At 41.2% G+C, this 17138-nt stretch overlaps 1 protein-coding gene across 1 annotated transcript in view; it reads right to left on the reverse strand.

The window, feature by feature from the left end:
- Positions 1 to 17138, reverse strand: part of RNLS (renalase, FAD dependent amine oxidase) — a 228762-nt gene that overhangs the window by 24806 nt on the left and 186818 nt on the right. Inside the window, exon 6 of the mRNA XM_073685515.1 lies at positions 5064 to 5239. Coding sequence (XP_073541616.1) covers positions 5064 to 5239 — 176 coding nt within the window. The remainder of the gene's footprint in view (positions 1 to 5063; positions 5240 to 17138) is intronic.

The raw sequence follows: 17138 nt of genomic DNA on the forward strand, positions 1-17138 counted from the left end.
ACAATAAAAACTATTTTATAGAAAAAATAATTTTTTTGTATCGCTTTATTCTGAGAGCTATAACTTTTTAATTTTTCGGCTGATGGAGCTGTATGGTGGCTTGATTTTTGTGGGACAAAATGACGTTTTCAGCGGTACCAATTTTATTTAAGTTTGTCTTTTTGATCACAGTATGATTAAGCATCGTTTTTTTTTGTTTTTTTTTACCGTACTCACTAAAGGGGTTAACTAGTAGGACAGTTTTATAGGCTAGGTCGTTCCGGACGCAATGATACCAAATATGTGTACTTTTATTGTTTGTTTTTTTTCACAATAATATTTATTTATGGGTGCAGTATATTTTTATTTTTTTGGGATTATTTTTTCATTTTTATCTTTAATATTTTTACAATTTTCTTTTTTTTCACTTTCTGAATCTTTTTTTTTTACTTTTACACTTTGTCCCACTATGGGACTTTCATTTTTTAAACCTAGATTGCTTGCATAGTATATAAATGCTGTTGCAGCATCTCTATGCTATGCAGGCTGCAGCCCTGCGTACACAAGGTAGTTAGACCGCGCACTGAGCACGATCTACCTAACTTCCTGCTGTCTGGTGACCCGGATGTCGTCATGACGACATCGGGTCACCATGACAACCACCGGGACCCGGCACAGACTGCGCAGCATGCCGGAGAAGAGGTAAGTAAGCAGCGCTTACCTCCCCTTGCTCCTGGAATGCTGCGATCGACTTTGATCACAGCATTTCGGGGGTTAATATGCTGGGAGCGGGACCACTCCTGGCACATAGCACCGGGTGTCAGCTGAGACAATCAGCTGACACCCAGCGCCGATCGCCCGGCACCGCTTGTGTGCGGGCGCGATCATATTGTGCGTAATAGTTCGTAGCTGGTCCAATTAGCCCAGGTCAGTAAGACGTACTATTACTGACCATGTCGGAAAGGGGTTTAAAGAACCTGAGAATTCCTGTAAAAAGACTAACTCCCCCAAAAACAAATAGAGAAGAGCAATTCTTGAGATCTCTACTGAGCCTTCCTAACTGAAAATGTTTTTCATTTTTCAGAATTTTTTATTAACAGATTATCATTTGTTTAGCCAATCAATGTATTTGGGGATTTGACTATTAAGATACCTACAGAAAAGAAGGGCAAAGGTGTAGTTGTATTGCAGCACAATGGTGTCTTCACTGCAGTCCTTAAAGGAGTTGCCTCAACATCAAAAATGGTTACACATGATAGATAAGGGATAACTTAAAGGGTTGCCCGGTCTTCTGCTAAATGTCTACAGTCTGTCTTCTGAATCCTTCCAGTGTGCACACCCCACGCTGTCAGAATTCTCCCATGTTGCTGGCAGGAGCAGGCGGTCAAGTGACCACAAGTATGTGCATTCTGACCAGACGTGCTCAACATCGCTCAATTCACTTGTACTGAGCGATGACAAGCACATCTACATGGAATGTGGCCGGAAGTATGCAAATTACATGCTTACAGTCACGGAACCGCCCACTCTTGCCAGCAATACTGGAGAATCCTGACAGCATGTGGTGCGCATTCTGTAAGGATTCAGAAGTCTGCAGTCATGTAGAGCAGGGTTCCCCAACTCCAGTCCTCAAGGCCCACCAACAGGTCATGTTTTCAGGATTTCCTTAGTATTGCACAGGTGATGTAACTATTGCCTGTGCTGATGATGGAATTATCACCTGTGCAATACTAAGGAAATCCTGAAAACGTGACCTGTTGGTGGGCCTTGAGGACTGGAGTTGGGGAACCCTGATGTAGAGTGACTACAGACATTGATCAGAAGCAGGACAACGCCTTTAATATTTTTGGTAAAACCTTTTTTAAGTGGATCTGTCACAACACAAACTTTCACAATACAGCTGTATACATGATTATATTATAGATCTCTTAGACCTGATGAGACTGGTGTACTTACTATGAAAGTCCATGTCATTTTGGCTGTATGATCCTCAAATTAAAATGGACTTTAATAAAAATCAGTGAAACATTCACAAAGAATTACTCGGACATTGGGACACCAGCCTTGGATCTAGGAGATCTATTTAATAAATATATTCAGTTTGTATTCTGAAATTTGGTGACAGATCTGCGTTAACATGACATATCTATATACACATGTGGCTGTGTCTGGTATGGCGGCTCACGTGAATGGACACATGGATATCACTGTGCTGAGGCTGCTTCAAGTTCTTTAGTCTGCAGATCAGTGGACTTCAAAGGATCACTAATCATACATTGATGGCCTAAGCTGTGGCCCAGGCTGTATTTTCAGCCCAATGTATCATTTTAATTTTTTTTTATAATATCACTGACAATAAGCAGGTTTCCTGGTGAGTGGTGAGGATTCTACTGTCTGTCACTTTTTACTGGAAAAATCAGCAAAATTGAAGTTGATACTGGGGGAAAAGTAAAGCCAGTGGAAAAACACTCACCCCTTCCATCCCAAACTGCCAAAATTTCTATTAATATATATTTTAAGGCCATAAATTAAAAATGGTACACATTTAGTTTAAAGGGATCAGTAGGGTAAATAATTTCATTTCCAGAACTCTCATGAGCAATGAATCTCCATGTAAAAGTATTTTTAAACTAAGAACTTCACAATAGTTAATGTAATATCCTTCTTTGTGGCCTATACGGGAATATAAGAGACTCTGATTTGTTTTGATTAAAAATCAAATCAAAGTATAGCAAATGAAATCTGAACTTAGGCTGTTGTGAAAAATGTGCAGTTTTCAAACACAAGACATGTAGCATTTTACTTGTCAAGTTTTGGCTTCATGATGCCAACATGCTCCATAATACTCTGATTTATCCTGCTGACATTTAGGAGTGAATGAGAGATCTCAGTTCCTTCATTCACAGACTTCTGATACATAGAATTCTATATACATTTCTAAATTCTCAAACGCAACTTGTTAGATGTTGTTTCATAATGGGGTAAATGCAATAATTTATTCCTAAAATTAGCATATAAACTGGATAAAAAGGGGTTAAAGGCATCCTAATACACCAAATTCACAACAGCTATATACGTAATGCGTACGGCCACCTTTATATCCTTTGGCATCCCCGCCCTGTTCTATTCATTACAATAATTTACCACAGAATACAATGCTATTATCACACTTAAAGAGTAACTAAACCTTAGAAAACCATTTAATATTTTTTAGGTCCGGCACATCAGTGGTGTTTGGAACCAGAATTTATGACTTTCTACTGAATCCATACTCCACCCTGTGCACCATAAGGCAGGAGCTCTACACGTCCGAGTCATCAGCTACACACCTGTAAGTGTGCTTTTCAGCAATCAATAAGTTTGTGGACCCAAACCCTCAGCGATCTAAAGAGAATTAAGGACGTCATAAATATTATTTTTTTTCCAAAGTAGTTACTCTTTAGCTTCACTTCAATTTCTATTTAGATTCAGCTCTTATTTAGTTTTGCAAATTGGAAATCAGTCAGCAGGTTTTTGCTGTGTAATCTGAGAGCATCCTAACAAAGGGCAAGAGAGTCTGATTGCATTGATTTATCACTTACTGGACTGCTTATTGTAGGTTTTGATAGAATCCCTATTTTATCTGTTTTAGAGCTCAGAATGCTGAGATGTGTATAACCCCACCCACACCTCTGATTGGCTATGTCCTGAGTACAGTGTACATTGTCAGCAAGCAGCCAATCAGTGGTGTGGACAGGGTTACACAGATTAGCTGGACTGCTCTGCCGTTGAAATCTAGTCATGCAGTGATAATCTCCTGCTGATAAAACACTGATTTTATTGAAATTACAACACACAGCCTAGTAAGTGACACATCTCTGTAATCAGGCTCTTTTGCTCTGTATTATCCTGCTCACAGATTAAATAGCAAAATCCTGCTTACAGATTCTCTTTAAACAGCAGCTTCTCAATCCCTTTGAAGCCAAGCCTCCATCCATTTTTTTTATGTAAATGTTTTGGTGAAGAAACAAAGGATGGAAGACTAGGTTCTTCAATTGGCGATTCCCATCTTGGTACATTTATAAGTTCTTGATTATTTTGCTTAATAAACTGAGACCTAGCAGTAATGATTATTCAAGTTTCTTATACTGAAACCCTGCATTTTTCCTTTTAAGCTTCCTTTTATCCTTTCCTTGCTCCCTGCTAGCCGATTTTAGGAACTACGCTTCCAGTCACACAAGCTGCTCAATGGAGCTACTCCATAGAAAGGCTCCATTATTACTTGTACAGAGCAGCTGTCACGGGTGTGTCAGGTGTAATAGACAGTCGCTCTGGATCTAGTTGTAGAAGGTCACTGCGCTTAGCATTGCAGCCACCTTCTTAATCCTTCTTCCTTTAAGACCCAGTGGTGACCTCCCTCCTAATGCTGATTGACACACGCTTGCATGGGAGTTAAAAACCCTCAGTTTGCTTCTAGTAATTGCCAGTGATATTTCTATGTTCGTTTGTGCATGCTTGGAGCACTAGCTGTTGGCTGGCTTCTTCTCTGGTGCCCTTGGAGGACAGTTGGCGTTTCTCCTCTGGTGTCTGCCCAAGCTAATTTAATCCCCTTTGTTTGTCTAGCTTGTTGTCTTTAGTTTGTAGTTGGGCCTGACCAGTGCTCACCCTTCCCTATCTAGAGCCAAGTTCTAGGGTTATACAGGGTTTGGGGTCCTGCTCGGCGATTGGTGTGGAACCAATATAGGGACGGTAGGGTCGGCAGGGTGTTAGTAGATCTGCCTAGGGGTCTCCACTCCCCCTTTCCCTAGTGTTTGGGCTTCCTCCCCCTCTTCCCTTCATGTTGCACTTAGTCTTTCCCACACCTTGCGTGACAGCAGCATAGGGATGCATTTCAGAGAGCTGCTCTAGCATATGTGCTCCCGAGATCCCAGCCATCCTCATTGCCTGGTGATGGGCAAATCTATACACAACATCTGTAGGAGCCCTGGCTGGAATTTAATCTTGATCTGACATCTCGTATTTTGACAATATTTCAAGTAAGTAGACCATACTCAATGAATGATTTTCCCACTTACGAGGCTTTAGTTATTCACAGACTTGCCTACCTGAGAATATCTCCACTTCTGACACTTGACATCCTTGGGTTGAGGAAGGTTGGGCAGTATTGAGTCTAGTTGCTTCAGAATCAGGGGCTGCACGGCTTCTTTCTCTTGCTCTAGGTGCTCTTTTCCAAATGGCACACTAGTGTGGACAACAAGGGATGGTCCATTGTTCGAAGACTCTTAAAAAAAAAAAAAATCAGTTTATTAAATTGTCTTTATTGTTAATGCTTTTGTTCGCGCTGTAAATATAGATTTCGGGAGTTGCACACTAAATGGTAAGCAGAGAGTTAAACTGTCCGCGGACTGAAAAACTATTCTTGAATGTAGCTGGATTTGGACAGAGTGAAGAGTGATATTAAGAGCATGAAAAGTGTCCAACAAGAAAGAGCATGTCAGAGAACGTTGGCTGCTGCTCACGGATCTGTACTGGGATCATATATTTGTTACATAAGACTAATAAATTGTGGAGGTAGAATTTCACTTTTGGACCCACTTAATATGAGCCAGAAGTGATCTCAGAAAACTTAACAGTCTATAGGTCCTTTGTGCTTAAACTAAAAATAATAGCTTAAAGAAATAGACATATTTTAAATACATTAACTGAGAAGTGTGTATGTGAGGTTTAAGATGACAGATTCTTTATTGTAATATTTTAATTTTAACCTGAAGCAAAAACCTCTGAAAAACTTCATCCTTATAGGGAATCACAGGTAGCATGAGCCAGGGACCGGCTCCAGCTTACCAAACATATATGTTTTACTCTGAAAACCTGCAGCGTTTCAGAGAAAAACAAAGTTAAAAGAGCAGATGGGGACATGGTGACTAGTCCAAGAAGCTAGTCCCCCCCAGACTTCTCACTGCCTGCTCAGATAGACTGAGAAGTCTCTCCTTATGGCCACGATCACACTACCAGTATTTGGTCAGTATTTTACATCAGTATTTGTAAGCCAAAACCAGAAGTGGAACAATCAGAGGAAATGTATAATAGAAACATGTGCTACACTTCTGCATTTTTGACCCACTCATGGTTTTGGCTTACAAATACTGATGTAAAATACTGACCAGATACTGAACGTGTGAACGAGGCCTGTGTGTGAATACAGAGAGAGACTTGTCAGTCTAGCTGAACGGGTGAGGAGAAGCTGATGAGGGCTTGCCTCTTAGACATCCCCAGCCATGCTTTCAAGTATGGTTTTCTCTAAAGTGCCAAAGATTAAACAATAGATATTTAGATATTTAAAATGCAGTAGCCAGTCTCTGATACATGCTGTACATGGTTTGGTTTGAATCAACTTAGAGGTTCCCAATAGATTAATGCGAAAAGATACAAAGTAAATTAAAATGACAATTTTTGAAGGGAATGTCCGGCTTTAAAAAAACTAATTAAATTGAATAATAGACCCATAACAATAGGTTAAAGTGGAGAATAGCTACAAATGGAGTCTCAATCTGGAGGACCAGGTTTGTTCATATATTGTAATGACAGTCTATTGATGTTAATGAGAGCTGTTCAATGCCCATATTCCCCTTTTGGGGTACAGCAGGGAAAATGAACACTTGCTGTCGGCTTTTTGTGTAAGTGGTTTTCAGCTGCAGCTGATACACTGCTGAGATTTATATACAGTACAGACCAAAAGTTTGGACACACCTTCTCATTTAAAGATTTTTCTGTATTTTCATGACTATGAAAATTGTACATTCACACTGAAGGCATCAAAACTATGAAGTAACACATGTGGAATTATATACTTAACAAAAAAGTGTGAAACAACTGAAAATATGTCTTATAATCTCGGTTCTTCAAAGTAGCCACCTTTTGCTTTGATGACTGCTTTGCACACTCTTTGCATTCTCTTGATGAGCTTCAAGAGGTAGTCACCGGAAATGGTCTTCCAACAATCTTGAAGGAGTTCCCAGAGATGCTTAGCACTTGTTGGCCCTTTTGCCTTCACTCTGCGGTCCAGCTCACCCCAAACCATCTCGATTGGGTTCAGGTCTGGTGACTGTGGAGGCCAGGTCATCTGGCGTAGCACCCCATCACTCTCCTTCTTGGTCAAATAGCCCTTACACAGCCTGGAGGTGTATTTGGGGTCATTGTCCTGTTGAAAAATAAATGATGGTCCAACTAAACGCAAACGGGATGGAATAGCATGCCGCTGCAAGATGCTGTGGTAGCCATGCTGGTTCAGTATGCCTTCAATTTTGAATAAATCCCCAACAGTGTCACCTGCAAAGCACCCCCACACCATCACACCTCCTCCTCCATGCTTCACGGTGGGAACCAGGCATGTAGAGTCCATCCGTTCATCTTTTCTGCTTCGCACAAAGACACGGTGGTTGGAACCAAAGATCTCAAATTTGGACTCATCAGACCAAAGCACAGATTTCCACTGGTCTAATGTCCATTCCTTGTGTTCTTTAGCCCAAACAAGTCTCTTCTGCTTGTTGCCTGTCCTTAGCAGTGGTTTCCTAGCAGCTATTTTACCATGAAGGCCTGCTGCACAAAGTCTCCTCTTAACAGTTGTTGAAGAGATGTGTCTGCTGCTAGAACTCTGTGTGACATTGACCTGGTCTCTAATCTGAGCTGCTGTTAACCTGCGATTTATGAGGCTGGTGACTCGGATAAACTTATCCTCAGAAGCAGAGGTGACTCTTGGTCTTCCTTTCCTGGGGTGGTCCTCATTTAAGCCAGTTTCTTTGTAGCGCTTGATCGTTTTTGCAACTGCACTTGGGGACACTTTCAAAGTTTTCCCAATTTTTCGCACTGACTGACCTTCATTTCTTAAAGTAATGATGGCCACTCGTTTTTCTTTACTTAGCTGCTTTTTTCTTGCCATAATACAAATTCTAACAGTCTATTCAGTAGGACTATCAGCTGTGTATCCACCAGACTTCTGCACAACACAACTGATGGTCCCAACCCCATTTATAAGGCAAAAAATCCCTCTTATTAAACCTGACAGGGCACACCTGTGAAGTGAAAACCATTTCCGGTGACTACCTCTTGAAGCTCATCAAGAGAATGCCAAGAGTGTGCAAAGCAGTCATCAAGGCAAAGGGAGGCTACTTTGAAGAACCTAGAATATAAGACATATTTTCAGTTGTTTCACACTTTTTTGTTAAGTATATAATTCCACATGTGTTAATTCATAGTTTTGATGCCTTCAGTGTGAATGTACAATTTTCATAGTCATGAAAATACAGAAAAATCTTTAAATGAGAAGGTGTGTCCAAACTTTTGGTCTGTACTGTACATTAAAAATACACTATGAGACGTGTATTTCTCTAAATGGAAAGATATGTACCTAGTGGAGATGATCGAATCTTTTGAAATTCTATTTCGACAGATTTGGCAATTTTTTTTCAAAAATTAGGTTTGCACAAATAAATTTGCCGCAAATTGCAGATGTTGAGGTCTCCCAGGACTGTATCCAACCCACTACAAGCTCTTTAATCCCTTCACCCCAGGGCCATTTTCCATTTGTTGCGCTTTTGTTTTATGCTCCCCTTCTTCCCAGAGCCATAACTGTTTTATCTTTTTATTTTTGGTCAATATGGCCATGTGAGGACTTATTTTTTGTGGGACAAGTTGTACTTTTGGAAGACACCATTGATTTTACCATATTGTGTACTGGAAAACAGGGAAAAAATTCCAAGTGCAGTGAAATTGCAAAAAAAGTGCAATTCCACAGTTTTTTTCTACCATGTTCACAAAATGCTAACATTGACCTGCCATTATGATTTCCCAGGTCATTACGAGTTTATAGATACCAAACATGTATAGGTTAATTTTTATTTAAGTGGTAAAAAAATAAATCCAAAGTTTGTTAAAAAAAGGTCGCCATTTTCAGAGACCCGTAGCGTCTCCATTTTTCGGGATCTGGGGCTGAGTCAGGGTTGATTTTTTTGCGCGCCGAGCCGACGCCGTGCAAAAAATATTGATACCATTTTGGGGTAGATACGATGTTTTGATCGCCGGTTATTGCATTTTATTCCAATGTTACTGTGACCAAAAAAACGTTTTGATCTTTGTTTCTAATTATGCCATTTACCGATCAGATTAATTCTTTTTATATATTGATAGATCGGGCAATTCTGAATGCGGCGATATCAAATATGTGTATATTTGATTTTTTTTATTGTTTTATTTTGAATGGGGCAGAAGGGGAGTGATTTCAACTTTTATATTTTTTTATTTTTTAAAATATTTTTAAAAACATTTTTTACTTTACACTTGCTTCAATAGTTTCCATGGGAGACTAGAAGCTGCGATTGTCTGATCGCCTGTGTGTAGCAGAAATGAGCGCGGGACTCATGGCGATCAGCTGTCATGTCCCCGGAAAGGTGCGGGCTCCTCGTCTCGGGAGAGACCCGACATGTGCCGTACATGTACAGCACATGTCGGAAAGGGGTTAACTCAAACACAGCTTTTGCTTTAAATAAGGCCTCTTTTTGTTGTTTTTTAATTTATGTCCTTTCGTTTTACGGTTTTAATTGTAGGTACTTGTCCAAAAGACAGCAGCTGCAACACGGCACCGTATCAGTGTAGTGTGTACAGATGTAAAATGAAACTAATAAAAATAGTAAAAAAAAAAAAAAAAGGCACACACACTTTGTAAGGTAGACAGTCACAATTAAATGTCTACATTTTGAGAAATTTTCTTAGCAATTTGGAAAAGAAAAGAAAAAACAATTATTCCCCCTTCACAAAAATTATTTCACAAGAAAAGCAAAAGCTCATTACCTGTGACAAGCAAAGCACTCCCTCTGACACGGATTTCTGATTTTGTTTTTTCTGTAAAAACTATTGCGCTGTCTTTTTCCGCTTTTAAGTGCATTAAGAATGCAAAAAATAAAATGTGTCTGGTATAGCTGCTGGCAGCTCCCTTGTTTCTCTCCACCTATCAACTGACTCTCTATATTTTTTGCAGACTACCACTCATCTTCTACAGTGCTGCAGCTGTACAACACATTATTATTATCTGAAGTATTTGTCCAATGTTTTAGTGATTTCTCTTCCCATCTCCATTGCTGTTCTGTGAGCTCTAACAAACTCTCACCATCATAAAGTCATAAAGTCACCCTAAAATGGCTGCTGCATTCCCAGCCTCGACTATTATAGAAACTAGAATAGTCTCTCCAGATTGGCTGCACTATACCATTTGAAATGATAGCTGCAAGGCATTAAGGGAAAGCCCGTGCAGTCACAACTGAGGTCACATCTGCCTTCTGCGATAGCTGCAGTCTTCTGTAGTGGGTAAAAAGCATTTGCTGGGACCTCCAAATTCATAACATTCAACTGAAATTCGATTCTCATCATATCGAACAACTATAGTACCTAGCCCAAAATAATACTGTGTCCAGTCATGACATGAATCTTTGCCTCTTTCCTCCCTTTACAAAATTCTTGGATAAACAAGCCATACAGTTCATATTACAAGACCGAAAGAGATCAGTGCAGACTTGTACAGTATTTTTGTTGGGACCAATATACATGTATGGAGTAGCTTTGGCTGGAGCACTTGGAACCAAAACAACTTTAGGTTAAGCCTTGGGGATAGAAAAAAGTTAAATGAAAAAATTAATTGAAGCCATTCATGCGAATACAAATTTTTTTGAGCATAGAAGAATTTAATTCTGTAATTTCAGATTTTTAATGTCTGGGTCATATTCTTTTTTTATGCTTGTCTATTAATTACAGGTGTCCTGTTTCCGGGTTTGCTTGGTTGATATATTACATTACTAACCTCAGATCAAACCTCACAATAGAGCCAAGATATATACTAACGTTTATGTTGTGATATGTTAGCAAAAGCTTCATTTATTAAGTACTTTAGAGTAAAGTGCTGATTTCATGCCCTGATTACTTCTGGGAAGCTCATTTATTGTCTATTGCTTTCAAAGAGAATATAGCTTCAGAACATTTTTTTTTACTCTATTTAATTATTAAATACCAAAATAATTGCTCGGCCCCGGGCTGCTATAGTCACCCATCAACAACCCGCAAGACTGGACCAATGAAGCAAGGCAGGAAGGGAAAGCTCTTCTTCCTCTTCGACCATCTGAAGGTATTCAGATGGCCCAGGGGGAGTACACCGACCTGTCTCGCTGATCCACTCCAACGGAGGCATCTTGCTTTCCCCATCCTTTTGGGTCCAATATGTCATGTGGATTTCGTGCTGGACCAGGCCCAGCTCCGGATGCGGTACTGTTATGATCTGCAATATGTACTAAGGAAAGATAAGGGAAAACTGTCCCTACAGTAAAACTAAGCTGAATCTCTACGATGTAGCGGGCTGCCTGTTCCTAGCGAACAGACCCACCTTAGTCCTCGGCTAGTCTGAACGAAGACGTATAGCATTAGGGGAGGGGTCCCTAAAAGAACTAAGGACTGGAACAAAAAATGGGACACCTCCTAAACAGCGAACTCACATTTCTTCAGCTTAGCAAAGAGTGAATTATCACTCAATAACTGCAAGACTTCACGTACACTCTGTCAATGGGACTTTAGATCTGGTGAATAAATCAAAATGTCATCCAAATACACAACCACATTCTTACCAATCAAAGGTCTCAGGATGTCATTCATAAGGTTCTGAAAAAATGCAGGTGCATTGGTAAGACCAAAAGGCATCACCAGATTCTCAAAATGACCTACCGGAGTGTTAAAAGCAGTTTTCCATTCATCACCCTCCTTCACTCGTAACAAATTGTATGCCCCCCGGAGATCAATTTTAGAGAACCACTTGGCCCCCACCAACTGGTTAAACAATTCAGGAATTAACGGCAATAGGTAGGAATTGCGTACTGTAATCTTATTAATTTCATGAAAATCCAGACATGGACGTAAACCCCCGTCCTTTTTTTTAACAAACAAAAATCCAACTGCCATAGGCGATTTAGAAGGTCTAATGTGACTAGCAGCCAGGCTAGTCTGTATGTACTCCTCCAAAGCCTTTCTTTCAGAGATAGTCAGATTAAACAAGCGACTCTTGGGAAGAGTAGCTCCAGGAACAAACTCAATGGCGCAATCATAATCCCTATGAGGAGGTAAAACTTGCGACTCCTCCTCTGAAAAAACCCTCCAAAAATCTTGAATAGGTACAGGTAATTCCCCTTTTTCCACAGCCGCAATGCGATCATTACAACATTTATCATAGCACTTCGGACTCCAAGACTTAATCACATTAGTAGACCAGTTCAGCAAAGGATTGTGCAGTTTTAACCAAAGCAATCCTAGAACGACCAGAGAGGGTAAATTATCTAATACAACCAAGTCCAAATTTTCTAGGTGAACTCCATTGATAGTGTGGGGAAATGCAGCAACCTTGTGAGTAATACATTTCAAGGGAGTTTTATAAATTGCAATCACAGAAATAGGTGATGACAAAGGTTTGGATTTCAATTTAAGGTTTTCCAAAAACCCTTTATCAATCACATTAAGTGTTGAACCACAATCCACAAATACCTGAAATTCAATCAAATTTTCCTGCAAAGTAGTACTCCCAGAAAGAAATACTCCTGCAGAGCGTAAACAAGCTATACGGGCGTAACTGACCTTTTCTTTTGTTCCTTACTTAAACGAAGCTCACAATACTTAATCAAATGGTCAGCCTTACCACAATAAAGACACAATCTCTCGGCGAACCTCTGGTCTCTTTCCTGAGAGGGGAGCGACTTCGCCCAAACCTCCATCGGTTCTCCGCCGTCAGAGCAGATTTTCTGGGGACTAGCACCTGGCATTACAGGAGTCTTTACCTCATTCTGTCTAAATCTCAGCTCCTATCCACACGAACAGCTAATTGCAAGGCATCCTGCAGAGTCTCAGGTGCGGGGAATGCAATTAGCAAATCCTTAACCCTTTCACTCAGAACAGCAAGAAATAGACATTTCAGAGCAGGATCATTCCATTTAACCTCTGAGGCCCATCTTCTGAAGTGTGTGCAATAATTTTCAACATCACCTGACCCCTGATTCAAACGCCTGAGTTCTGCCTCAGCAGATGAGATTCGATCAGGATCGTCATATAATAGCCCCATAGCAGAAAAAATTCTTCTACAGACCTTAAACATGGATCATTAGGTTGGAGAGAAAAGGCCCAACCCTGTGGTTCTTTGCGCAAAAGTGACTTAATAAAACCAATGCGCTGTGATTCATTACCAGGGGACCTTGGTCTCAAACGAAAATATAACAAACAAGCATTTTTAATGGAAAAAAAATCTTGCAGTTTACCATAAAAAACATCAGGCAGTCTTACCTTGGGGTCCACAAAATGCGCTTCAGAACAGCTACTCACGTGTTGCTGGAGCTTGGCCACCTCCAGAGACAATCCCTGCAAGCGTTGAGCCAAATCCTGGATGGAAACCATATTGATCCTCGAATTTCTTTCATTTTAGTTTTTTTGGGCTGGACTTACTGTTACGATCTGCAACATGTACTAAGGAAAGATAAGGGAAAACTATCCCTACAGTAAAACTAAGCTGAATCTCTACGATGTAGCGGGCTGCCTGTTCCTAGCGAACAGACCCGCCTTAGTCCTCGGCTAGTCTGAACGAAGACCTATAGCATTAGATGAGGGGTCCCTAAAAGAACTAAGGACTGGAACAAAAAATGGGACACCTCCTAAACAGAGAAGTTGTTGCAGAACACAAAAAGACAAACAGACAAAAAGGTACTAGAGATCCCAGAAGGACCAAACGAACTGACAGAGAAAGGCACAGAGGCACCTGGCTAGAGAAACAGTCAAACACTGAAGTCCAGCACAGCCAAAAGGGCGGAGCTGGAATATAAAGGCAGATGGTCACGTAACCGCAAAACACAAGATGGAGAAAACAAACAGGAGGGTTCTAACAGGTACGGCCTCCCAGCGTGCGGCGGCCAACATCGGGATTTCTTTCTCCTCCTTCAATACCATTTTCCTGGCTGCGGCCCTGAGGTAGCCAGGTGAATGAACTGCTCATCGGGTGTGCAGTCCAATACTTCGGACTCCCGAACGAAACATACGGTGCGGCTCATGTTTCTCAGTAGCAGCTCTGGATACACGTCTTCCTGCTGTGCTGGAAGCAGAATGGCGCCAGCAAGTCACTTCTGGTGCATCTCCCGCTCAATAAGCTCCGCCTTTCCGGTGGTCGTACTAGTGACCCGGATGATATCTCCGCAGTCACTCGTCTCAACTCTGCCTCTTGCCCATTGATCTCGCTGTCTCTTACCAAGTAAGGCCTCTTTCCTCCCGGTACGTGCCTTCTTATGTGTGGCTCCACCTCTCTTGGGCAGGATCTTGGTTCTGGAACACCCCACCCCGTGAAGGATGGTCATCTGGTGGGCCGTGCACACCGTTTTCGCGCTCTTAGTCTCTTACCACATTCACGATGGGCCGGATCACTTCTTGGACCCGCAGGAATCGCTATCTTGGGACACTTCTCGCTATCCACCATTCTGGCGCTTACGTTACTATTCACTTTTAAGGTACTGAATTCTTCTTTTCTGTCACTTAACATCTAGCCATCCATCATTCTGGCACTTTTCTTCTGTTTCTTCACCTGTAAGGTACTTGTTTCTTTCCCTTTTCTTGGTTTCCCCGCTTTCTTTTTTTTCTTCATTTTCTTTACTTTCCAGGAGCTCGTACCCTGCTCGCAGCGCCACTTGTAGAGGGGAGCACCCAGGGCCGTTACCTTCACGCTTTGTGCTGAAACTCTATTCTCTTCGCCCAATGGCCCCTCTACTATTAAGGACTTAGACAGGAGTTTGTGCTGCCCTGGAGGATTCTCTGTACTCACTGTTACACTGTCCATGTGACTGGAAACGACTTCAAGCTAGACAGGAGATTGTAGATCCGGGTTAACAGACTCACTTTTACTGTGCAATTCTTCCATACACGGCTGCAGTATACAGATCAAGACAAGTTCTTTAGTTAGTGAAGTACCCTTGGTAGTATGCCTTTCTAGTGTTCGTTCTCTTCCTGTCTTGAGATCCAACACCATCCACTTCTTCTGTGACCCAGCTGAGAATCTCCCCTCTAGGGATATGGAGGCCTTGCCTTGAGCACCTCTAACAGGCTGTGAGACTAGGACTGTACTGCCGACCAAATTCAGTATCAAACTTGCCCTCATTCTGTTGTGACAACGTGCACCATTAAAACATTTCTTCTTCACGGCTGCATCTGCTAATGGAGTGTTTTCCTGTCTGCTCAGTCTTCCTCTACACTCTGTCTCTATCTCTGTTAAGGAACAGGACCTACACCGGTTCTGTGCATTCGGGTCATGAACCTAGAACTGTGGTGGCCTTCCACAGACCTCCCCTGACGGCAGTCTCACTGCCTAAGTCACTCTCTAACTTCTGCTCCTCTCTACTGTCTGCAACCCGAAATTGTTTTCTATAAAACTATATTAAACCCCTCCCAATTGATGATGCAACCCCTGACTTAACTCTCTAAGGTCTAAGCAGTGTAGTGTAGCTAAATCCCTATCTATTGTATGGTTCCCTCTCTGGGCAGACCTCCTGCATCCCAGGGACGGCCTTAGGCAAAGCCTATCGGAAAACCGGCATACAATAATCGGCCATAGGGATTTCACCACAAACATTTCTTTATCATAAATAACATAAATACATAACAATTACAAAATAATTAAACAACCCCTTCTTACCTCGGCGTCTTCTTCACCCGCCAACCCCCTACACCCAACAAGGAAAAAATATATATATATCGTCAACTATTCAAGTGCTAGTTCTCACTCTGTGGCATACATTTTCATCACAATGATCTCAGGGGTTCTGTCAATTCACCTGCTGGATCATTGGCAGGATTACAAAATGTGCCATGTCTGCATGTATACTATGTCTGGTATTGCAATTTGATCATATATGGATGATCTTCAGTAATAGAATAAGCTCATATTTCTTCTCTCAGACTACCTGTTTAACAGTCAATATCCCCAAAAGATATCTGAAATGCTACAGTGAGACTGTGAATAATTGGTGGTAGGTCCCATAAATGTACAGTCTATCAATTCGAGAAACTTATAAAATACAGCTTCCTGTCTCTTGTATGATGAGGCCATTTCTATTACATTTCTCATCATAGTGGAGACCTGCCTGATAAAAGGGAATCTGTCACCAAGTTTTTGCTATGTGATCTGTAGAGCAGCATGATGTAGGGACAGAGACCCTGATTCCAGCAATGTCACTTACTGGGCTGTGTTTTGCGGTTTCAATATAATCAGTGTTTTATCAGCAGGAAATTATCACTACAGGACAACTGACCTCGTGCGTCCCAGTCCAACCACACCCCCATCACAGATTAGCAGCTCTGTCACTATACAATGTACATAGAAAGCTGTGGTGTGATCAGGGTTATACACAGTTCAACAACTGAGCTCTGCTAGGTATGCAGCAGAGAAAACTGTGACTATCTGCTGCACCAAGTTATCTAAGTGATGCATCGCTGGAATCAGGATCTCTGTCCCTCCTCATGGTGCTGTCAGATTACATAGGAAAAGCCTGCTGACAGACTCCCTTTAACAATCCAAGATCTCATTCTGACGTCTGTGTTTCACGAACGTGTTCTATCTGTACTTTTCACTGATAGAATACATGCCCATTATAGTCTAGGGAGCTATTCACATTTCCGAGGGTTTTTTTTGTGGCCTAAGTGTTCACAAAATGAAAAGAAAGAAGACATGTTCGATTTTGATGCTAATCAAAAATCCAACTCACCAATATAGGTCTACTGGCCTGTAAAAAAAACCCCAAACATATCTCTTTTTCGCTGACTGCTTGATAAGGAAAGCTTGAAAAACTTCCATCAGTATTTTTTAGCATAAGACAAAAACACTGATGGTAAAAACTGTCCGAGTGTCCAAATCCTGATGAAAATGTAATCTAGCACACTCACGAAAATTGGTCTATTGTTTCATGTAGGAGAAAAAAAATCAACATCTGAATAAGGTCTAAGGTAATGTTCACATCACTTTTTAGCCACACGTCATCGGCTCAGTCACGGCTTTGGTTTGAAACCCTGAAAAAAAGTATTCAGACACATTGCTGATGGGGCCATTGACCTTAATGAAGCGGAGTCACTTT

The sequence above is a fragment of the Phyllobates terribilis genome, unplaced genomic scaffold (genome assembly GCF_046119375.1).
Source record: "Phyllobates terribilis strain yellow unplaced genomic scaffold, ASM4611937v1 Scaffold_5__5_contigs__length_657084704, whole genome shotgun sequence".
Lineage (NCBI taxonomy): Eukaryota > Metazoa > Chordata > Amphibia > Anura > Dendrobatidae > Phyllobates > Phyllobates terribilis.